This window comes from Eptesicus fuscus, chromosome 15, assembly GCF_027574615.1.
Source record: "Eptesicus fuscus isolate TK198812 chromosome 15, DD_ASM_mEF_20220401, whole genome shotgun sequence".
In the NCBI taxonomy this organism is placed as follows: domain Eukaryota; kingdom Metazoa; phylum Chordata; class Mammalia; order Chiroptera; family Vespertilionidae; genus Eptesicus; species Eptesicus fuscus.
This window is the reverse complement of record NC_072487.1, coordinates 54,491,952-54,516,685: the sequence shown is the minus strand read 5'-3', so window position 1 is coordinate 54,516,685 and position 24,734 is coordinate 54,491,952. Positions and strand designations below refer to the sequence as shown.

General features: G+C 44.8%; 1 protein-coding gene across 1 annotated transcript; it reads right to left on the bottom strand.

Annotated features, from left to right (window-relative positions):
- Nucleotides 1–243: 243 nt before the first annotated feature.
- On the bottom strand, nt 244–23,069 carry MSANTD3 (Myb/SANT DNA binding domain containing 3). The gene is made up of 3 exons (XM_054727479.1): nt 22,957–23,069; nt 9,699–10,149; nt 244–1,660 (listed from the first exon to the last, which is right to left on the bottom strand). The coding sequence occupies exons 2-3, from the start codon at nt 10,114–10,116 to the stop codon at nt 1,251–1,253; spliced, it is 828 nt and encodes a 275-aa protein (XP_054583454.1). The 5' UTR covers nt 10,117–10,149; nt 22,957–23,069; the 3' UTR covers nt 244–1,250.
- Between the last annotated feature and the right edge of the window lie 1,665 nt (nt 23,070–24,734).

Genomic DNA, 24,734 nt, shown 5'->3' with positions numbered 1-24,734 from the left:
TAATGGATTTCTTAAAAGCCCGATGCTAACTGTGTAATGTAAACTATATAGCATTGCTATTAGCTAGCACCAGGAGCACCCTGAGGGAAGGGTCCTTAGGTGGCTAAAGATTAGAAACAAGGGCAACCATTAACTCAACAGTACAACGTAGGGAGGAAACTACAGAGGGAAGGCCAAACCTGGCACACAGTGGGGCAGGCAGCACCTTTGAAGAACATACACAGTGTGACTATAAAATTGCAAGTCTTTTCTTTTTAATAAAACAAACATGACAGAATGTAGAAATCTAAACGAAATTTCTCCCTCAAAGTAGCTACATTCTTAGTTCCAACAGTGCTCCCTTTGTTGGCGACATTATTTGAACTCCTCTTTGGGGAAAGACCTTAAAAAGTAAAAGGCAGTGGAGGAGCCACATCAGGAAATATCCTTCCACATGTTGGGCTGTTTAAGATCAGAAAGTCACCCAGCTGGCGTGGCTCCGTGGTTGTTCACTGACCTCTTAAACAGGAGGTCAGGGTTCGATTTCTGGTCATGACATATGCCGGAGTGGCGGGCTTGATCCCCAGTGGGGGGCCTGTGGGAGGTGGCCGATCAACGATTCTCTCCCATCATTGGGGTTTCTATCTTCCCCTCCCTCTCCCTTCCTCTCTGAAGTCAATAAAAATATATTTAAAAATAAAATAAAATCATACGATAAAATCAGAAAGTCCACACTCAGAGGATACGACTGAAAAATGAACGAGGTGCTGCAGCTCTCATGGAGGTTCCCTAAAGACCTCTAGCAAGTACTGAGCGACAGCTTCCCCACTTGGAGAGACGGGGGTGCCTCCTGGGACAGCCACGTTCAATGGGAGGGCATCACTGGGACAGAAAAGTTCTGCTGTCTAGTAAAAAAAAAAAGAAAAGAAGAAAGAAAGAAATCAGCCACACTCCTTTATAGTCTCACTTGCATTGGATTTTTAAAAAAATACAACACTCACACTTGGTTCTTGTATGAATTCTAATTAGGAGACAATACATTCAGAATGATAGCACTCATAGTGATAATGTTCTGAAGACTCTAACAGCTTCTTTGCCACGGAAGGGGTACAGAGGGTGCAGCTGTTCACCTGAACGTATTCTTAAATAAGTGACTACTACCACTCTACGTTTCCTAGTTGTAGCTGTTACAGGTTACTGACCGCAAGTTCATGTTCCAGACTTCCTTTGCCAATACAGATCAAAACCGCGAGGGAGCCACCCTCACAGTCTTAGGGTGAATTGGGAAAGGGCCGGTTAAATGAGGAAACAGGCCACTCCTTGGTAAAAGTTTGTAGTTTTCTTTCCCAATACATCTTCTTTTTATTGAGAACTTCCATTTTTATCCTGTGTTCCTCCTCTGCCATCTCACACTCTCGCTCTATCTGCTGGATTTTGGCCACATGCACCTCATTCATTTGTATCAGCTGCAGTTGTAAGATGGACATTTGTTGATGGTGTTCTTCCTCATGCATCTTTTTTAAAGCACCTTCCTGAGAGGTTTTGCTCCTGTAGTTTTTATTGGCTGTTATTCTGACAGCTGAACACGAGGGTTCAGGTTGAGAGGTCCCCTCACATACTGGAAAATGTATGAACTCTTTCTCATCATCGCACAGTTCTCTATTTGAAACAGCAAATGATTCTGAAAAACAGTAGCAGAAAACATATGTTCAAAGATTTTACAGGCAGAGAGTAAATCATCCTATTTCAAAGTCAGGGTCCCCCAGTACAGGCTGTATCTGAAATAGCATCTGCTTTGGCCTGCCTGTCTACACGCACCCTTGCCACACCTGACTTTTTAAAAACCCATAAATCCAAAGCAATTTTCCCTTAAGAAGTAATAATAAGGTGTTTCATCATGTCATTTCCAGGACTGCAGACTATGGGAACTGGGTCAGAGACTAATCAAGAATCGATGATCTTGTTATGTTGATGTAAGTTCTAAACGGAAGTGCGCACAACTCCGAAAGAGCAGAAGGCCACAGTACAAGGCCAACAGCGGGTTGTGAGCTTGAGTTCTCCCTCAGTCTGATCTCCTTTGCTCACTTTCTCATCCAGCCATGAACACATGTTCCAAGTCCACAAGGGTGTCATCGCTCTCTTTCCTGGGTAGTTATCTCAGAAATGTTCCTTCTTGCAAAATGAGCCTGTCCTCCCTGGCTTAGCTTCCTTCAATCTGTATCTGGCAGTTACCTCTAACACTGCCGCCCGGGGGTAAGTATTCAGATCCAAAGACCCTTGTCATTGTTCCGCTTAGGTAACCTCTCCCTAGCACTTGACATACTTTTTGAAATGTTTTCCCCTCTATTAGCTCCTGAACCATCACCCCCTCCTAAATTTTCTACAGCATCCTCACTGACTGCTTCTTCTCAAGTCTCCTTTCGGGGCTCAGACTCTTGCTCCACCCACCTCTAACCTTTTAATACTCCCCCGAGGTTCTTCTCTTTGGTTGTTTTCAATCTACCCTAAGCAACCCTTATAATCTGGTTCTAACCTTCCTTTATCTTCTTTCCTTACTCTTCAAAATATCCTGTGCACCCTTCAATTACCACAAACTACTCACATTCTTAAAGGCCATGCTTTTCTTCACTATTCTGACTCACTGTTCCTTCAACCTGAAGTTGGACTATCTGTCCCCCCAACTCACTCAAACACACACTCTTACGCCATTCTCCCTTTTTCAACCTCCCCCCAACTCCTACGTCCCTCGGGATCAATGCCACCTGCTCTGAGAACCCTGAGCTCTCTCCTTTCCCTACACTTACTCTTCTGTTACAGCACTGAACACACACAGGGTGGGGCAAAAGGAGGTTTACAGTTGTTCATATGGAAAATAATACAATAATTATTAAAGACTAATACAAGAATAAAGTCTGTGTTTTGCATACCCTGTACTGGTATTATTTTGGGACCATGCTTTATTCATGTCTTTTATCACTGAGACCAATGACTTTACCTGGTACACAGTGGGTACCTGGTAAATATTTACTGTCTGAAGCCTTGAACAAAAGGGGGGAAAAGCATATGATACAAAATTATGCCATTTTCGGTGGTGCCACGTTGACACCACTATTTTTATAGGGCAGGGACATTAGTAGGAATTAGGGAGTTTCAGTAAGGAAACCACTAACCCATGGAGTCTTCCCAAGGCTTTCTTGGGAAGTTTTACACTTTCAATAATGAGAACTGTCTCCTTGGAGAAAAATACTATCTATTTATTCACAAGAGTTGATTACATTATTATGTCCACGCCGTTATTCCAGAGGATGGGATGCTGTGCATGTTAATGGCTAGTGGGAGAAACCTAACCCATAATACTCTGTTAGTAAAAGGAAAATGGCTACTGTTTAAATCATTTCACTCCAAGGGGTTGGGTAACAAGCATAACTAGTCCCTAATTAAGGTTAAAGAAAAGGTAAAAATTTTACTTTTGAAAGAGAAGGTTAAAAAGAGTACTTCTAGCCGGCTGGTGTGGCTCATCGGTTGAGCGTCGGCCTATGAACCAGGCGGTCACTGGCAATTTGATTCCCAGTCAGCACACATGCCCGGGTCCGGGCTTGATCCCCAATGGGGAGCGTGCAGGAGGCAGCCAATCACTGATTCTCTCTCATCATTGACGTTTCTATCTCTCTCTCCCTCATCCTTCTTCTCTGAAATCAATATATATATTTTTTAAAGGAATATTTCTATATCATCAAGAGATAATGAAAATGTCTCCCTAGGACTCTTTCCCAAGTCCAATGGCCCCAGCCTCCACCAGATGTCCTTCCTTCATGTTGCCACTGCCTTCCTGAGCCTATGTCTGGCAGAGCACTTGTTAAAGCTGAAGGTTTAACTAGAAATACTTTGAACAAAGAGACTAGCTTTTATTCATCCTCATAAAGAAGCCAGCACAGGGCCCAATACACTGCTGGGCCTGTACGAAATGTGTGTGGGATGAACTGGCTCCAACACAGCACAGCTAGGTGGAAAGAGCCGAGGCTCAGGACAAAGCAATGGGACACACTTAACACTAAGAATAGGTCCCTCAGATATGAGCATCAACTGTGAAGAGGATTACCTCATCCGTTTCCTTTCTAGTCTTAGATCTGAAAGTACCTTCTTTGAAGACTGGACACAGATATTTTTTGGTACCTTTAGCCTCTTTTCTCTTTGATTTCATTCCAGAGGATACTCCTGAGTTTATGCCCTCACAATCACTTCTCTCTCCCAATATCTAAATGCTCATTTTTATCACAACAATTCTAGGCTTTAGGGAGGTGATGATGATGATGATGATGATGATGATGACGACGACGACAGCAGCTACTATTTTCAGGCATTATGCTAGTGTTTTACAGGCATTACCTCATTTAATCCTTACAACAACCCACTGAAGGAGGTATTATTACAGAACATCAAACACAACATCCAAAGCGGCTAGTTGAAAGAACCAGGATTCCAATCCAGATCTTCACCATTCCAAAATCCAAGGTCAACTAGCACAACACCTAGCCTCTCAGTACTTCACTTGCTCAGCTGATCACTTTCGTATCTTAAAATGCAGCCTCCGCACTGTATTCACTACAAAATTACCTATTATTAAGAATGTAGATGTAAAAAAAAAAAAAAAAAAAGAATGTAGATGTATATTCCAAATTTTGATCTCCAAATTTCTCTCTAGAGCTGTGAACATGAAAGACAGTATGTTCGTGTCTGGGAGCACGGAAATGACTGTAACAACAATCCTTTTTTAGTTTAAATGTGTGCTAACATACATATTTTAAAGAAAAAAGAAAGCCAGGCCTCTTGAGAAGACTCTAGCAGGAGCGGGGGCCTAAAACTAGAGAAGCCTGATGAAGTAGTTAATTAACTCTCACACAAATATTAGCTCCCATGAATGGAAGCTAGTGTTCAGATGGGGAGAATCTTTTCTTAATTGGAAAAAGACTACCCTGGGAATGGCAAACACACACCATGTAATCTCTCTCCCAGGTAAAACAAAGCCACCCGAAGCAGAAAACAACTCAATCTTGTGCAAAATGGATATGAAGGCCTAAGGGCTTTCCTGGGACCAGAGAACACAGTCAAGGGAGCGTTCTTTCATTTGGGCAACTCGGGTAAATTTAATATCAGCAGGAAAAGCCTACTATGGCAGTAAAAGAATGGGAAGGAAACTGTGTTCAGGCCAAACACCAGCTCTTCTCAACAGAACAAAGGAAACAGGACTGACTGGGAGGATCCTATCTAATAAAAGGGTAATATGCAAAATAACCATCACTCCATCACAAATATGGCGGCACCCATAGCCACAAGATGGCAGCCCCCAGTCCTCTCAGCCCCGCCAGAATCCCCCAGTCCCAGGGGGAGGTGGCCGCTAGGAGCGGGCATCATGAGCGGCCTGGCGGAATGCTTGCTTCATCACCGCAGCGACGAGGCAAGCATTCTGCGCCTGGCCACGGATGGGCCTCTGGGCAGCAGGCGCAGAGCGGCCAGGCCCCGCAGAGAGGTACTGGCTCACGGATTTGTGCACAGGGCTACTAGTGAATAAATAAAAGGTGATAGATGCACAATATACAATATTATGCATCAACTAAGAAGACAAATTAGACTGACATGCTGCAATGGGAATGGATCTTAAAAACATTATTCTAAGAGAAAAATGTCAAGAAAATGGTATCTATAGCACAATTTCTAATCTATTTAAGTGAGAAAAAAATACGTGCACAAAACAGCAATGCATGCTTTCAAGAACATGTGAGAGAACACACAATCACATTAGAATGATGAAGGGATAGGAGAAGAGAAGGAAAGTGCTGAATGGTGAATAAATATATAAGTAACACAAAAAGTGGGCTTTTCCCAGACCAGTGATGCCGGTGTGCCATGAGTGGCAATATAATCCAGTCCCCTATACTTGAGTTCTCACCCCAGAAGAACAAAGTTGGATTAAATAGTGATAATAGTAGAATTGATTAAGGAATGTTTTTGTGTTAATTACAGCTTTGAGTACCCATGTCTGCATTATTCAAATATAGCTTTATAATAAATAACAGCATATGAAATTAACTATAAGTTCTCTTAAAGATATCTAAATACTATCTGAAAGCTTAGTTTGCTTAAATATATTTGACATTTGTCATCCTACCTCCTGACCACTTCCAGAAAATTTTGTGGTTTCCCTTAGTTTGTTCTGCAAACATGTTCCCCAAAGATAATCTCACTTATCTTAAAATGGAAGATAAGTATCAAAGCCAAATTATCAAATATAAATCTACAGAATACAAAGTGTGTTTTAACATATTTAAGGGGAGAACACGGGTTTTTTGAAAATACATTCATAAGTGTTAAACTTACATTTTAAAATGACTGAGTTCAAATACAGATGTACATTCAAGAAAGTCATTGACAAAGCTAATACTATCCTGGGTACAGTGATCAAGATGACAAAAGTGAAATTATCTCACACACAAAATATTGTTGGAGGGAGGCCTCTAGTGGAATACTGTAAGGCTCCATCCTGGTTAATAAAGTCCCACAATTCTCTGAGTGCCTAATTCTGCAACAGGTATTCTGCAATGTGCTAGAACAGTGCTGTCCTATAGAAATAGAAGCTACCTATGTGATTTTAAATTCTCATACCACATTAAAGAAGTAAAAGGAGGTGAAACTAATTATAGTAACATATTTTAAGTCCCACATTTCTAAAATATTATCATTTCAACATGTAATTGATATAAAAATTATTAGTAAGAGATTTTACATTCTTTTTTTATATATATACTAAGTCTTCAAGATACAGGGTGTATATTTACAGCATGTCTCAATTTGGTCTACACCTATTTCAAGGGCTTACTAGCCTCATGTGACTTATAACTATTGTATTGGACAGCACAGTGTGAGAGATAAAGTAAAACACATACATACGCACGCGTGAGCACACATACACACACTCCAGGTGTCAAAATACACGTGATGTAATGAGAGTCATAACCCTATTGCATATTTTCAACCTTTTTCCCACAAGAACCCAGAAGGAATGATTGACAAGTTCAGCTTTCTTTTTATTTCCTAAAAGTAAATTAAATGTAAACTGAGTTGGGTAACACCAAAGCTGTTTTAATGTATAGAAAGAGTTCCAGTACCTTATCTACTTGTGTTAACGGATTACTTTGGACACACTCCCCAACTAACAAAGCACCATAGTTCTCTACCATACTACAAATTTGACCTGGATATAGGAATAGGTAACATTTGCCTATATTTTAATAATCACTAGCAAAATGAGAAGTCTCATGTGCCATAAATGTACAAACATCCAATTTAATATCAATCTCTTTTACAAGTTGGTGTCTAGCAAATATCATGACAGGAAGGACATTGAGAGTCCATATTTATCCCCTTCTTGCTGGAAACCTATAAATTGTGTTTATGAATACATGAATTATATCATTTTCTCCAAAAAGAAAGAGGAAAATACTTATGAACTTTCTAGATCCTACCCTAGAATTTGGAAATGGGGGAATGAGACTGTCCTCTTAGAACCACCCTTGAAATCAATACACAATAATACAGATCAAAGATTTGCAAAGTGAACTAGCAGCAGTCCACACCAGCACCTTCCTAGGTAACATCTCCCAGGGGACATAGACAATTTGAAAAGTAGCCCTGCTATTCACCTCCTCCCCTCCCACCCCAGCACCAGTCCCTTCACTGCCTCCAAGGCCAGCAAGATGGAGAGTAGCTGGCTGAAGCTGCAAACATGTCCAAAACAAGGACACTGCCTATTAGCAGTGGGCCGATCCCTACAGAAGCAGCAACGAGAAGGGGCAAAACAGAGAGCGGACGGGTGTCCACATGAACACTGTTTGCTGGAAGGGACTGTGGCTTAGGACTCAAGAATCAAAATTCAGACACAGGGCTCCTACACTGGAAAATGATGCATCATGCGCATGACATTAACCACCGTGTTTGCCAAACTGGCTCCCTGGACTTAACCTTGGTCAGATGATCAGCAAGCAAACTTCTTTAAAATATACATATTATATATATATATATATGTGTGTGTGTGTGTGTGTGTGTGTGTGTGTATGTGTATATGTGTGTGTATATATATATATATATATATATATATATATGTAATATATATTTTATTGATTTTTTTACAGAGAGGAAGGGAGAGGGATAGAGTTAGAAACATTGATGAGAGAGAAGCATCAATCAACTGCCTCCTGCACACCCCCTACTGGGGATGTGCCCGCAACCAAGATACATTCCTCTGACAGGAATCAAACCTGGGACCCTTCAGTCCCCAGGCCGATGCTCTGTCCAGTGAGCCAAACTGGCTAGGGCTAAAATATATTTTTATTGATTTCAGAGAGGAAGGGAGAGGGATGGAACATCAATGATTAGAGAGAATCATTGATCAGCTGCCTCCTGCACGTCCCCTTACAGGGGATTGAGCCCGCAACCTAGGCATATGCCTTTGACTGGAATTGAACCCAAGACCCTTCAGTCCGCAAGCCAATGCTCTATCCACTGAGCCAGCTAGGGCAGCAAGCAAACTTTTGATTGTAACTTAAGTTCCCAGGATAATCTGCCTATGGGGGGCGGGGGGGAGGCCGGGAGAGTGCTAATTGAAACGTGTTATTCAGTTCACTTGGTTATTATCTTTTTCTCCCTACACGGATAACACTCTGACTTTTAATTAACTAGTCCCTCAGAGCTCAAACTACTCTGGGGACACTAATAAGTGAATTTCTCATCCTGCAAGCCACAAATCAGATGTTCCTGTTGCTGGGTCTTTAGTGCACCCTATGAGCAACCTTCTGATCTTCCCAGAAATTATTAAGTGTGTCTTGTGCAAAGTGCAATGGATCTTCATGTAAACTAGCCATTCTTATCTTAAAAGAGGCAGGAATTATTGCATTCTCTCACTCTCTTCTTGCCTGGAGACATTTCAATAGCCCCTTAATTCCAACCTTTTAAAGCTATGACATACTATTATTACTTCCTTGATTATATGACATCTTTTCCTTCCTGAAGAATTCTATATAACCAACTTATCTTTTCAACGAAAGTATATTAAAAAGAAAATAATTTTTCCCAGAATTCCTCAAGTTACCAGGAGTGCCACAAACCAAAACTGTAGATCACAATATAATGGTGGGTGGAAATGCTGTTTTTTAATCTGGGTGAATGCTAAATGGGTATTTACTCTATTAGTCTCACAACTTGTGTTAAGTCTGAAATAGTTCACTCTTTTACTAGTAATGTGGCCTTTTGCATGACTTCATACAGTGCTTTGCACATTATTGGTCCTCCAGAAACACTTCTTTGGGGGGAAAAAAAAGATTGAATGAATGAAATATACCTTCGAACAAATCCACTTCATTATATTTGAAACAGGTTGAGATAAGCAACTAAAGTACTACACACTATATTGGTGTAGCCCCTTCTTTTTCCTTATTCTTAAGTAATAATAGCGATAAGAGAGATAGTACAAGGATATAAACAAGTACTCCTGGTTTTATGTACTATGTGACTTGAATGTTCTACGTACACGGGAGACTTTGAATGGGGAAACTCAGGTTTGGTGTGCAAGTTTCTTTTTTATCAAGTCCCCTAGAATTCAGGATTTTAAAATGCACACGGCGGACAGGTCCCCAGTGAGAACATGCAAGCCGAGCTCAGGGCCATACCTTGGGCGGCGGCATCAGGGTGGTACTCGGCCTCTTCCTCGGGAGGGCTCTGCAGGAAGTAGAGCTGCTCGGGCAGCATGCTGGCGATCTTCTCCTTCCCCAGGACGTGGCTGCTCAGAAGCGGGCTGACGCTCCGTTTCACCTTCTCTCTCCTTTCATGGGCCATAATTTTTTTCGTCCGGGCCTTGATGTTCTCCCAGCACTTCTTCAGCTGTTTGAAATCCCGCAGGGACACGCTCGGCTGAGAGTTGTACTCGTGGGCGAGCGCCTGCCAGGTCCGTTGCTTGAGGGCAATAGTTCGCGCATCACTTTTCTTACATTCCAGCACATACTTGTACTTTTCGACCAACGCAAGCAGGATGCTCTTTTCCAATTCTGAGAAGTATTTGGCAGGTTTTATAATTTCGTTGTTTTGCATTTTCCACTCTGTTTCTCCTGGCCGTTAGCTATCCTGTAAAGGGAAGTAGGAAACAATCATTACGAATGCCAGGAATAAAAATGTCAGCAAATCACTTTATGTAAAGCTAATCCCTGCTTTGATCCCCTTGTCTGAAACACAGCACTCCTTTCTTTTCTGCTAATGTTGACTTAGGACGGTCTCAGGAAAACAGAAGTTTACGAGGAGTGGGGTTTTACTTCACAGATGTTCGCATAGGTCCTGTGTTGGAGGTCTTGGCCATTCTGAGAATATCAGCAGAAAAATACAAGTTGGACATCCTTTATGGAACTTCAATATGGAACTCTAATCTGTTAATGTATCTATTTCCTACATCATGTGAGGACACTGATTACTCCCCGAATTCAGAATGTTAGGCAGCTTTCCAACTAAACAGCTTTCTCAACGTTTTGTCACAGCTGAAGACCGAGAAGCCACTGTGCAACCAAAAATAAGAGATCATGTAAACACTATCAAGATTTCAGAATCACCAAGAAATCACCCGAAACACCTGACATTTCCATCACTGTGTCTGTGACCTGGGATACAGCCAAGCTCCTAGGGGAACCTCAGGTTCTTCATCCTTAAAATGAGGGCTTGGAGTCTGTGATCCTTAAAGTCTAAAAGCCATGTTTAAAAGTGTACAATCCTATGTAAATAATTTATATCATTCCAGAGGTGAAAGGGCCGGGCACTTAGAGATTGAGCCTAATACCTCTCTTTTCTTTCTTTCTTTTTTTTCCCTGGACATTTCATACAAATGGAATCATACAATAGGAGGTCTTTTGTGACTGGCTTCTTTCACTTAGCACAGTGATTTTCAACCTTTTTCATCTCATGACACACATAAACTAATTACTAAAATTCTGTGGCACACCAAAAAATGTATTTTTTGACAACCTGACAGGCATTGGTATAATTTTTATTTCTTTAACTCTGGACAGCTCTTGTTGTGTTGGCTGTTGTCATTTTTTAAATTTGATCAGCTAAGGGAAAAGCGATCCATGCCCCTGACTAAATAGTTAGGTATTGCATGTTTTAAAAATTCTTGTAGCACACCGGTTGAAAATCACTGACTTAACATAATGTATTCAATGTATATCTACCCTGTAGCATGTATCAACACTTCATTCCTTTTTACTGCCAAATGATATTATGGATATAGCACATCTTATTTATCCATCTATCCATTAATGAATTTTTATTAAGATATAATTGATATAAAACATTTATTATTTTCAGGTGTACAACATAATGATTCGATATATAGAGAGCAAAATCACCACAATAAGTCTAGTTGACATCCATTAAACCACATAGCCACAATTTTTTCCTTATAATGAGAACTTTGAAGATCTACTCTCTTAGCAACTTTCAAATAACCAATACAGTATTACTAATGATAATCACCATGCTGTACATTTCATGCCTAGGACTTAACTATTTTATAACTGGAAGTTTGTACCTTTTGACCACCTTCACCCATTTTTCCTATTCTCTACCTCTTGCCTCTGGCAACCGCCAATCTGTTCTCTGTATCTATGAATTTGTTCCTTTTTAAAGATTCCACATACAAGTGAGATTACACATTGTCTTCCTCTGTTTGACTTATTTCACTTAGCATAATTCCCTCAAGGCCAGTCCATGTTGCCACAAATGGCATAATTTCCTTTTTTTGTAGCTGAATAATATTTCATTATATATTTATACACTGAGTGGCCAGATTATTATGATCTCTGAACGCATAATAATCTGGCCACTCAGTGTATATCCTATATAATAAAAGGCTAATATGCAAATTGTCCCCTCGACCAGGAGTTCGACCAGCAGGCAGGCTGGCCAACCGCCCATGTCCCCTCCCCCTGGCCAGGCTGGCCGGACTCCACCCATGCACAAATTCATGCACCAGGCCTCTAATATATATACATACATATATATATATATACTAGAGGCCCAGTGCTTGATTGAATCAGAAATGGAGAGATCTAGATACATGTCAATAGTAGCTTGGCCCTCTGGTCTTGGGCAAAACTAAATGAGGGGAAATTTATCTTTGCAGATGCATCCCTGCACCCCTAAATTCCCAGGCCTTCAATTATATTGCTCTACTGTTCCTACAATTACCTAATCCAGGCTCCTTCTTCCCCAAAGACCCAGAATTAATTTTTTGCCTTCATCAATATTCCTGCTTCCTGTAAATCAGTGTTCCCCAAACTGAAATTTATTAACACACATCTCCTACATCTCTTCACTATCATCTCTCTCCACCAAGATGTTTATGACTAACTTTACTTTCTATAGTTTTTATTAGGAAATCAGTAAGTTTACGGAATGTTCTTAAACAGCTCCCAGAGCAGATTCTGATCTGATCCCCCATCCCAACTCCTCTGCCCCAAGATGTCAAAATGCCTACTTTTCCTCATGCACGCACACTTTTTTGTTTTTGTTTTTAATATATTTTTATTGATTTTAGAGAGGAAGGGAGAGGGAGAGATAGAAACATCAATGATGAGAGAGAATCATTGATAGGCTGCTTCCTGCAAGCCCCCACTAGGGATTGAGCTCACAACCCAGGCATGTACCCTTGACTGGAATCAAACCCAGGACCCTTCAGTCCGCAGGCTGATGCTCTATCCACTGAGCCAAACAAGCTAGGGCCCACACTTTTTAAGAATCACTGTTCTAAGGATTGAGACTCTGATTCACAAATGAAAAAGTTATTGTTCCCTATTGTGTTCTATTATATGTAATGTTATTTATATTTTTATAAATATATGACATATATTTATAAATATATTTCATATATATAACTTTTTCTTTATTTCTTCAAGATAAGTCCCTAGGGGAGGAATGGTTGCCACAAAAGATGCAAACACTGAAGACTTTTGTTACATCACCATCTGTCCTCCAGAAATGGTGTACCGATTTACATTCCTACTATTAACACACGAGCATGTCTGTTTCCACACTTCATTTACTCTTGCTGTTAACATTTTTTAAAAATCTGTGCCAACTGTGGAGGTGAAAAGTGTCACTTCATTGTTTAATGATATATGAATTCCAGTTCTGAGGCAAATGAGTCACACTCTGAACAAAGTCCCTGTTATACTTGGTGGAATTCAAACTACAAGCAATTTAATTCTTCCTCACAATGTGCGCAGTACCACTAGCTGCCACCAGGTGGCGGTGGGCTCATGGGGGGGGAGTCTAAATTCGCAAAAGATCTTGCCCTAAGTGTGGCCAGTTGAGTCTCTAACAACTGTAATAACAGCAGATAACTTTTATTGAACCTTACAAGGTGAGTTAGACCCTACACTAAGTGTTTAATATGCAGTATATCATGTAATCCTCCCCCAAATAGCTCCTGAGAGCATCATTTGTTACATTATAATCTTTTCTGTTAAAAAAGCAACTTTATTAAAGTACCAGAAGAAATTATACAACTGCTCTCAAAAGCAAATACTCAGAATTGCCAACACCTGGGGACCATTAATAGCCTGTTAACTAAGCTGTTATTTAATCACCAGCTAAGTAAATCCAGAGTTACCAATTTACTTTGCTTAATTTTGTAGAACAGCAGGCCTTCCGGGACCATGTGGTTGCAGTCTACAGGACTATAAAGGGATTCTGGTGTGAGCCAGTGTACCCCAAAAGCCCCTATGGATTCCCAGCAACCTCGGAAGTAGGCTGTTTATCCCCACTAACCAATTATATTTCCCAGATCAGAAAAGTGAGGTTCGGTGACTAGCTGGTAGTCACACAAATAGTAAGTAGAAGAACCAGGATTCCAACCCAGGTCTTACTCCAATGTCCTTACCGCCCTCTGCTCTGCTTAGCTTTCTCCTTTCAGACCTGGTGACCACCTCTAGTGCCTTTGCTCAAATTACATGTCGAATTGCAGAACAATCTAACTGTCATCAGAGGAAGGTCCCGAGGTAGAGCAACTTTAGGGGGAGCTGTGCCTGCTTCTGTCTGGCTCCATTTGGTGGCTCTTCCTCTCCTCTCTCCATCCATCACCTCACCCCTCTATGTCTCACACCTGGGGCCCTTAGCCCCTCACTCCCCACCCCCACCCAGGTGTACCTCTCTCACTCCAACCCAAGCTCTGAAATAATTTCTGCTGTTGATCTGGTAAGAATGTATGTCTGAAAAATAACTGTAGGTATAATATGGAGCTTTAAAATGGTCCACCCCTCAAGGGGATGCTGGCATTCTGCTTGAGCATCTGACTGACAGTCCTAAGTAAACAAGCACTTCCCAAAAGAGATCTCCAGCCGAAGCTTATCAATAGAAACTTCAAGGCTAGAAAGCACATTCTAGATTACAGCTACTCGGCAACGTCCATAATGGGTTATAGATGACAACATAACAATCCTTCCCTGCTGTGTCCGCTTTTATGAGAGAGAGAGAGAGACGGGCCTTACTTGTGCCCCAAATCTGCTCAGTTCAGATCATTTTTTCTGTCTGCGGTTCTTCTAGACAGAGTGCTACCCGTTCCCACGCGTGGCTGTAGTCCAACAAGTCCAATGACCCTCATACAGTGGGCCTTCGGCAAACATGTAATGAATGACTACATTCTGATATGGGCGTAAAATGGCCTACTAGGCACAAGATGGGTATCATGCATGATAAAACAGTCAGTACACTAAAAGCTGCATTAAAATAAAAATGGTCAAATAAAATAGCAAAATCTAAATGCAATGGAAGTTCCCTGTGGGCTAGGCAAAGACCCATAGACAGGACTAAATAAAAGAACACAATCCCAATATGATAAAAGAACAAAAAGGAAAGAATCAGCACAATTCCCAAAACGCTAACATTGGTTGTAATAAGTACATTTAATATCCACCTAATACAAAAATGTATCAAACATTTGTAAACCCCCCTGCCCCCCCAAATTCATATGTTGAAGCCCTAACCCCCATCCATGGTGGCTGTATTTGGAGACTGGGCCTCTAAGGAAGTGCTTACAGTTAAATGAGGTCATAAGGCTGGTTGGAGATTAGTGCTCTTATGAGAAGAGACACCCCAGGGCTCAGAAAGTGGGCATGTGAGCACACAGAGAGATGCCAGCCCCTACAAGCCCAAAGAAGAGGCCTCAGAAGAAAGTCTGCCTTGCAAGCACCTTGATCACGGAGTTTATAGCCTCCAGAACAGTGAGAGATACACCAAGCCTGTGCTATTTTGTTATGGCAGCCCTAGCTGACTAATACAATATCTACTGATATTTGAAGTCCACAAAGGGTCAAACTAAGTCCCAAAATTCGAGCAAAGCCTAGAGAAACTTGGCCAGATTTTACTTCTGCTTCCCTTCCTGGAAAAGGGTGTTCTCTGAAATCAACATTCCGAACTGGAACCAGGACTAAAGATCTGTGGGATCGAGGCCTCGGGCAGATGTGAGGTCATCGGTGAACTACTGCTTTTAAAGTAAAGGGAATGGCCGAAACCGGTTTGGCTCAGTGGATAGAGCGTCGGCCTGCAGACTGAAGGGTCCCAGGTTCGATTCCGGTCAAGGGCATGTACCTTGGTTGCAGGCACATCCCCAGTAGGGAGTGTGCAGGAGGCAACTGATCGATGTTTCTAACTCTCTATCCCTCTTCTTTCCTCTCTGTGAAAAATCAATAAAATATATTTTTAAAAAAAATAAAGTAAAGGGAATGAATTAAACCAAAGAACTGGATGCGGAAAACCTGGGCTCAAATCCCGACTCCAGCATTCACGGAGCTGTGTGATTCTGGGCAAGTCAATTAACTTGCAGATCTTCATCTGTAAGATGAGACGTATGCCCCCTGCTCTGCCTTACTCTCTGCACAGATGCCCTGCAATGGGAGTAAAGAACAAGCACAGACTAGAGCTTCCAAAAATGTAGTTCTTTCTGCCCCTCCCATCCATATTAAACTGCCGACAGCTGGGCAATTATCTTGAGTTTCATCTCAAGAGTAACTGTCTTCCTCTTCTTCTCACCAGAAGTAGGAGACACAGATAGACATTTTTGTAGACATGATGGAATGTCAAAACACAAAATGCAATATCCAAAAAAATGCTGGCAACACAGTACGCTGTAGACTATCGGTGGCTTACCGTCGTGATTGCATGGCTGACAGGAGCCACTGCTCCCTGCCGCTGCCCAGCATCACGAGAGAGGAACATGTTGCAGATCACTAGCCCAGGAAAAGATCAAAATTCAAAATCCCCAGTACAGTTTCTACTGAGTGAACATCGCTTTTGCACCATCATAAAGTAAAAATAAAAATACTTATTGTACACTTTTACTTATTGACTGTATACTCAAATACTTATTGACTCTTTTATTCCATAGACGCACAATTCAACAACTATGTAAGGAACTCCTGCCAGAGGCTCAGTTCCTTCCTCAAATATGTGGGAGACATAAAGACAAGCTGAACCCTATAGCCTGGAAGGAGCGCTGGCATGCATAAACTGCTGACTGGCACACTGAAACAGACATCAGAATAGGGGACAAAGCATACTGGGTGTTCAGAGGAGGAAAGGAGTTATTTGCATTCCTCATGAACAAGTGGACATTTGAGCTAGATCTCATAAGAAGGTATAGGATATGAACAGAGAGATTTGACGGAGATCATTGAGGTAAATAATTGCTAAGAAAGGGCCTGGACTCCGAGTGGTGATAATGGAAAGAAAGAGGTGCACACCAGAGACTATTTCAAAGCAAGAAGTGACCGGGACACGTGTGTCCACACTAGGGTGAGAGATCAAGAGAAAGCAGAGGGAAAGGACACACGAGGATGAACTGAGCATGTGCAGACATCAGAGAGGGGACTGGACTGAGACTCCTTAAGATGGAGGAGATCCTAGCCCAGTGGTCGGCAAACTCATTAGTCAACAGAGCCAAATATCAACAGTACAACGATTGAAATTTCTTCTGAGAGCCGAAAACCGACTTCTGCCATGGGCCACGAAGTTTCCATCGCACTGTACGTGCACGCCCGCACGTGGTATTTTGTGGAAGAGCCACGCTCAAGGGGCCAAAGAGCCGCATGTGGCTCGTGAGCCACAGTTTGCCGAACACTGTCCTAGCCAATGCAGACATAATACAACACAGCGGACTGTGGATGGGCTAGAGCAGTGGTTCTCAACCTGTGGGTCGCGAACCACTAGCAGGGTCGCCTAAGACCATCGGAAAACAGATGTTTACATTACGATTCATTAACAGTAGCAAAATTACAGTTATGAAGTAGCAACGAAAATAATTTTATGGTTGGGGGTCACCACAACATGAGGGTCGCGGCATTAGGAAGGTTGAGAACCACTGGGCGAGAGGCGAGGCAGTGTGATAAGCAGTGATAGATGTGCCTAGGCACACTCCTCCAGGATTGGGGGGATCTAGAAATAGAACCATAATTCCTACTAGACTGGATTGGCATTAGAATTATCACTAGCACAGAGCAGGGCAAAGACTGAAAGGAGGAAAGTCTACAAAAATAGCAGGTGGACGGCAGGAAATGTGGCACCCATCCCCTGAGGGGAAGCCTGGCCACAGGTTATGGGTGATCAACTCGCTCTGAAGAGGTGAAAGGCTATTTCCGATCCTGGTCTACGGACTCTGTATCCTGACCACCTTTGGTGGGGACCAACATTGATCCTAACATGCTAAAACTAAAAAGGGACCTCAGTCCAATCCTCTCACTTTACAGATGGGGAAACTGAGGCTCAGAGCAAAACAGGGGGCTTCCAGGGCCCTAGTGACCGAGGAGGGCCTAAATTCATTTTAACCCCTGCCCCCTCCCTTCCCCTCTGGAAGCCTTTCCCCGCCATCCCATTGAAAACTCGAGGGCACTGCTCTCAATTCCAACACTCATTCTGTGAGGGTAGGCAAGTCCCCTTTCCTCCCTGACGGCCAACTCCTCCTCTCTACATTGTCAAGTTAGAGAAAGTGTTCTCTAAAGTCCGATCGACTGCTGGCCGTCCCGTCCATGTTAGCATTGCCGCAACATCGGTCTTTCTGCTACCTAATGTCCACATCTATGCCTAACATGCATAGATGCTATTTTCTGATTATTTATGAGGCAAGTGGAGCTACTGGCCAATGAAAGAGAACACTGCAACAGGATAAAGTTATAGACCATTTAAGGCCCATACCCAGCCTCTGCAGGTTAAGGAGCTCCAGGTGAAACGTCTAAAGCAAGTGATCGGGTTCTCTTGTTCATTCCTGTCACCCTTGAAGAGGGCCTGGTGCACAGTAGGCACTCAATAAAGGTTTGTGGAATATACGTTAAAATTAACCTGCTTGCCATTTGCAATTTTTACAAGATGTTCTGCCATCTTAAATTTCTCCTTTTATAAAGGATTTATCATGAATAATTCCCTGGCTTCTTCTTGTAAATATTATTATTATTGTATGTCAAACTTTTAAGAGCCCCACCACAACGCTGAGGCCTTCATGATTTCACTTTATCCAGAGGTAAGAGTAGTCAGACGTGTTCCCGTGCACACACCTGCCCGTGCCTGCTCTCAAATGTCCACACCTGGCTTCCGGGATGGCCACTCACCTGTGCCCTCCGCCTTCTCTCCCGCAGAGGGCTCTGCAGCCTGAAACCCAGGGCAGGACTGCCTTCCTCTAATGGGAACTGCCTTCCTCGTCTTCCCCTTCACCACCCACTCCGGGCGGTCCTGCAACTCGGAAGTGTTTATTTTTACCATCTGTGTCTTCGTGTGGCTGTGAGCAGGACCAGCCTGTGTTTAAGGCGAGAGCTCCCCCATCCCGTGCTTCCACCCCCCCAGTCCCCTCTGCCAGCCAGATGACAGTTCCTGAAAGTTCTGACCTCTTCCTTCTCCTCCCCCACAGCTCCGTCCTAAGCCATCTCCCCACCCCCACTCCGGTTTCTCTGAAATTCCCTCGGAATCATGATTAAAGTGTCCTCCCGGAAAAGTGCTTTTACGACACAGCGTCCCTGGATAGGTAGGTGTTCCCACTCCAGCCTGCGTCTGGTCGCTGAGGACTCTCTCTCTCTCTCTCTGCTACTCCCACCACTTCAGCAACAACCGTCAGCTCTCAAATCTCTGGGTCAAGGGCCCCAAGGGCTTACCTCTTACTGCAATGCTCAGAATCGCCCTGTACTGCGGCCTATCCATATCCATATCCTCAGAGGGTGAGTTTCTGAGGCTGGAACTACATCTCATTGGTATCTTCTGCACGCAGTAGATCCTCAGTGTTCGCTCAAAGGGGTGTCAGCCCCATCCTCTCTCCTCAGCACCACACACATTTCCAGTTGTCTACCAGCAACTTCTATCGAACTATCCATTATGGGCATCCCAGAAAGTTCCCATACTCCATAGCTTAAAGGACATTAATTACGGCCCTACCCCCAAACATCCTGATGTCTGATTTCAGCCACATCAACTTAGCTTCTCAAAGCAGAAACCGCAATGTGCTCCTTCACTAACATGTAACCAATCATCAAGCCCTCTGATGTTCTTATCTGAATATCTTCCTCTCCTCCCCCATTCTCACCGCCTATGTCTGAGGCCAGGTCCCAGTCCTCCACAATGATCTCCCAAACTCCCAGCCCCTCCTCCAACAGCGACCAAAGAGATCTTCCTAAAACACAGTGATCGTGCCACAGTCCAGGGTGTACACCTCTGACATCTCCCCACTGCCTCAGAGATAAAGTCCAAGCTCCCCACATGACACTCAAGGCCTTTCCGGATCTGGCCCTGATTACGCTACCCTCTTCTGTCCACCGCACTCCACCCTCTCCATATACTTTTCAACCCAGCCAGACCCAACTCACCTTCCTGCCCTTGAACCTGCTGTGTCTTCCTGTCTCCGAACATGGGCTTCCTCTGGCTGGAACCCTTTACTCCAAGGACCACTAAAAAGAGCTCATTTTCATCCCTCAAGGTCCAACCCCTGTGTAACTTTTGTGATGCCTTCCTCAACTAATGCTCAAGCGGTTATGCTTATTACATTTATAACACCTTCCTTCTAAGTTTGAGGCAGCTTACAAACTATGCCCACACAACTGCACCAAGATTTTTTTTTTTTTTTTAGAAAAAGACTATCAGGGCAAAGACAAGAGTTAAAAATAGATAGAATAAGGAAGTGGTCATCAAAACCTCTATCCTAAGGTCTCAACTCATCTTGTAGGAGGTAGGTTAGCCCTGAGTTTTCTGTCCAGAATGAATTAGTTACTCCTCGGTGAGCTCACTGGCAGTGGTGTATGACTGTACAGTAGCACTTCCCATATTGTTTTGTAATTTGCTCTCTGTGTCCATTGCTCTCACTGGACTGGGAAATTCCTAAGGGAATAGGTAATGTCTGACTCATCTTTGTGTTCCTGGCGTGAAGCATATGACTCAGCACAGGATCGGTGCTCAGCAGACATTTGTTGCATGAATGTCACCATGGACAGGGAAAAGGTACTTGTTGAAGTCCCTACCAGACAGTTAAAAAAACAGTTTTACTTTCACAGAAAAAAATTACAGAGCCAGATTCATACCCTCAACTGCCTCTCTCTCCCAAGCAACTGCTCTTTCCACTACACATGCTGCTCCCTATCTTCACCATCACCATGTACCCAGAGACCCTCTCCTTCAAGCCTGGGTTTAATCTCACCCTCTCCAGCCCTGGCCGCTGTGGCTCAGTGGACAGAGCGTCGGCCTGTGGACTGAAAGGTCCCAGGTTCGATTCCAGTCAAGGGCATGTACCTTGGTTGCGGGCACATCCCCAGAAGGAGATGTGCAGGAGGCAGCTGATCGATGTTTCTAACTCTATCCTTCTCCCTTCCTTTCTGTAAAAAAAAAAAAAAATCAATAAATATATTTTTAAAAATAAAAAAATAAACTCACCCTTCTCCAGCCCTGGCCGGTGTGGCTCAGTTGGTTGTGGGTTTGATTCCCAGTCAGGGCACATACCCAGGTTGTGGGTTCGATATCCAGTTGGGATGCATAAGAAGGGAGGCAACTAATCTATGTTTCTCTCTCACATCAATGTTTCTCTCCCTCTCTCTCTCTCTCTCTCTCTTTCACACACACACACACACACACACAAACACACACACACTAATAAAAATAAATAAATAAAACCACCCTCTCCAAGAAGCCTTTCCTGCTCACTCAGGAGAAAGGTGAGCCTGAGTCCAACCCCGACCTTCCACAACACTCAAGTAAGAAATGATCACCACTCAGGAGAGTTAAGGTGGCTCCTTGGGAGCTGAGAACTGAGCAGTCTGCTGGGGCCTTCTGCAGGCCGCGTTGTGAGGCCCTCAGCTCCTGCTTCTACTCCCTTCCCCAGGGCAGTACCTAGGCCTCCCATGCCTTTCTCTTGCTTCCTCAGGTTTCCCCCTTCCAAACTGAACCCCACAATCATCTCCTCAGGCCCACGCTTCTCTAACCAGGTGGACCCTGTTCAAAACACACTCCTTCACTACATCAGTCAGGTCTCTGCAATTTAAACGTGTCCTATCAAACTTTAGGATTGGTGAGCCTCCCAAACTCTTCAAACGCATTAAAAGAATGTCAGGAATCACACGAGAAGGGACAATGACATCTTGGGAGGCCCAATCACTTGCTCTCAACCCATCTGAATATTTTTGGGGTGGCCTGGGAGTAAGAAGAGACCTGTGTTCTCATCCCAGCATCTCTCCCCACACCTAACCTCCCCGCCCCGGAAGCAGGATGCTGGTCTCTAAGGGCAGGATGGAATCCTGGTCCAGAATGCTACTGGGGTGTTGCCCCCTGGTCCCTCCCTCCACATCCTCTTCCCCGAGCTTCTCAACCCCTCCCTCTCTCCACCACCCACCCCTTAACTCTTTCTGGCCCCAAACGCCCATAGCAGCCCCTCACTCCTAACTCAGGATCTATGTTTTTGAATTACCAATTCAACAATTTCCTTTTCACACAACCGACTTTTCAGACATGCTGAAATGCACACCCCTGGCCCTGATATTATCTTACGTCCGGTTTTTAATGTATTGCAAATCTATCCCCACACCCCACCACCACTGTCCTGATACTGCAGGAACGCTTGTAATCTTAAATGTTACCACACCTAAGAAACACCCAGCCTTCTGAATCAGAATAGGGAGGCTAAATTCTTCACTGTTTCCTACCCCTAAATAAAGATTATTCATGCCATCTACAGCAGCTACGTCACAGCGCCAGTGGGATAATTCAGACAACTCATGCCAACTGTTAATACCTAGGCCCTGGTGCACAGCAAGCGCTCGAATTTAGCTATTATCACTTCCGGGCATTAATTACGTACATTCTCTCCCACAATAGCACCTGGGGGTAGGTGTGACATTACCACGCACCCCACCCCCAGCCCCACCGGACCCCCGTTTACGAAAGCAGAGCCTAGGCTCGGAGTCGGGGAGCCTTCCCAAGGTCAGGCGGGCAGCGGTGCGATGCTCGGCCCTCGGCCTCCCAATGAGGGACCCCTCCCGGCGCACCCTTGGATGGGACACAAGGGTCTTCAAGGAAACAAGTATGAAAAGCGAGCACAGCGCCCAGTATAGGGTGGGGGGCCCCGGGGTGGTAAGATCCAGGCACTGAGGATCACAGGGATTCCTCCCTAGAGGCTCCTGGGCCCGGGGTCCAGAGTGCCCGACCCCGGGTGCGCCACTGAACCCCCCGAGGTCCGCGCCGCGGGCTTTGTACGCCGCAGGCCAACCCCGTGCACCGGGTCCCCGTGGCGCGCGCCGGCGGCCGCCCGGCCTGCGGGGCAGGGGTCGCGGCGGCTCGGCCCCGAAGCCCGCCAGGCCCGCCCGCGGTCCCCGCACGCCCGGCCCGCGCCCCCGCCCCCGCCCCGCTGCGGCCCGGCCGCGGGGAGCCTCCTACCTGCAGCGGCGGCGCGGCGACCGGGGGAGGGGCCGGCGAGCGCGGGCGGCCTCGGCTCCTCTCGCGGGCTGGGCGCCGGGAGGGCCGCGGGCTCGGAGCGCCGGGCAGACGGCGCGCCCCCGGCCGGCCAGGCCCCGCCGCGCGCGCCGCGGCCACAAAGCCCGGGAGCCGCCGCCCCCCGCGGGCCGCCCGCCGCTCCGGGTGCGTCCGCGCCGAGAGGGGCGGGCGCGTGGCCCCGCGCAGTCGCCACCTCCCCGAGCTGCGGCCGCCGGCCTCCCCGGAGAGGCTCGGGGCGGGGCGCGGGGTGTCCCCCACCTCCCCACCCTCGTTCTCTGGGCCGATGGCGTTCCCTTTCCCACCTTCGCGGGGAGCTCAGAAGGGCCTGAAAACTGTGTTTCATTTCCATGAACAACAAAAGGACGCATTTGTCACTAGGGATTTGGCGACCACGAGCACGAGCCAGCTCAGTGCGAGCCCCAGTCTGAGACAGGCCCCCTTTCTTTGGGGACTCCCTGATACTTGGAACGGCCAAGCCGCCCTGTGCTGGCTGCATCACGGAGGGGTGTGTGCGTGTGTGTGTGTGTGTGTGTGCGTGTGTGTGTGTGTGTGTGTGTGTTAATTGGCGGGATGGATGTGTCTCCCCCTAGACTGTGAGCTCCCTAGGGCAGGGACTCGGAAACCTACGGAAATATGAATAGGTATGAGCTTTAGTTAATAATGTATCAGTGTTCCTCTTCCCATCCCCGGAGTCTGGAAGGGAGGGGGAAAGGAGGAGAGGGGAGGACAGGCTGACTGCAGGATGGACAACTAATTGGATAAAAATAACAAATGAATATTTGTAAAATAATAATATCAACATTTGGTCATTACTTGTGACAAAGGTTCCATACTAATATGAGGTTAAAAATAGAACAAACTGTGTGTGTGTGTGGGGGGGGGGGGGGGGTCTATGGGAACACTTTACTTCAGTGTGACCTTGACAGTTTTAAGAAGAATTGGGTATTTTATAGAATGTCCTTCAGTTCTTCTCGATGTTCGACTGGGCATTTGGATTTGGGGGAGCTCAGTAGCTATGAGCATTTTTTAAATCTGCAGTTCTAGGTATCTAGAGAAATGCTACTTGCACATATGGAAAAGGGGGTATGAATTCTACTGAAGCATTATTTGGAAGAAAAAGGTTAAAACTTAACATCTATCCATAGAGACATAGCCTGGGCTTTGGGCTTATGGGATGAATAGCGGGGACTAGACTTCTTTCCATTGCACAAGAAATTAATTCCAGAAATATGGTAGTAGCTACTATGTGTAGGGACCCACCTAGCATGAAGACTGTCTTCCCTGGGGTCCTCACTTGATAGATACATTAGAGCATGGACTGGAAGATGTAAGAATGTTCCTTGAAACCCTGCCTCTTGTCCCCGCCCCCGCCCCCAACATCCTTTCAGGAGAATACCTAATGCAGAGGAGCACTAAGTCATGTCTGCACCTACCAAGGCAATGGCATCCAGGTTGTCTCTGGGCTTGCCATTCCATTCCCTTCTATACTCCAGGGCACATGTACTGACCCCATCCGCATTTATGTCAGTGTCAGGTCAGTCCTACCTTCTAGAAGCTTACACTCTGGGGGAGTTAGAACACTCCACCATAATGTAAGATGAGGAAAGGGGCACTCAGCAGGGCAAACCGCTAGAGAGGGGTCTTAGAAGGCAGACAATTGAGCCTTCCGAAAAGTTGATTAGTTTCTCAAATATGTAGCAACCTGGACCATCCTCCTAGAT

Excerpts from the sequence above, each read along its gene's own strand:
- MSANTD3 (XM_054727479.1), bottom strand. The coding sequence starts at position 10,116 with ATGCAAAACAACGAAATTATAAAACCTGCCAAATACTTCTCAGAATTG. Across the intron at positions 1,661-9,698 it reads CCCTGATGCCGCCGCCCAAG|AATCATTTGCTGTTTCAAAT; the intron begins GTATGGCCCTGA and ends ACTGTTTTTCAG.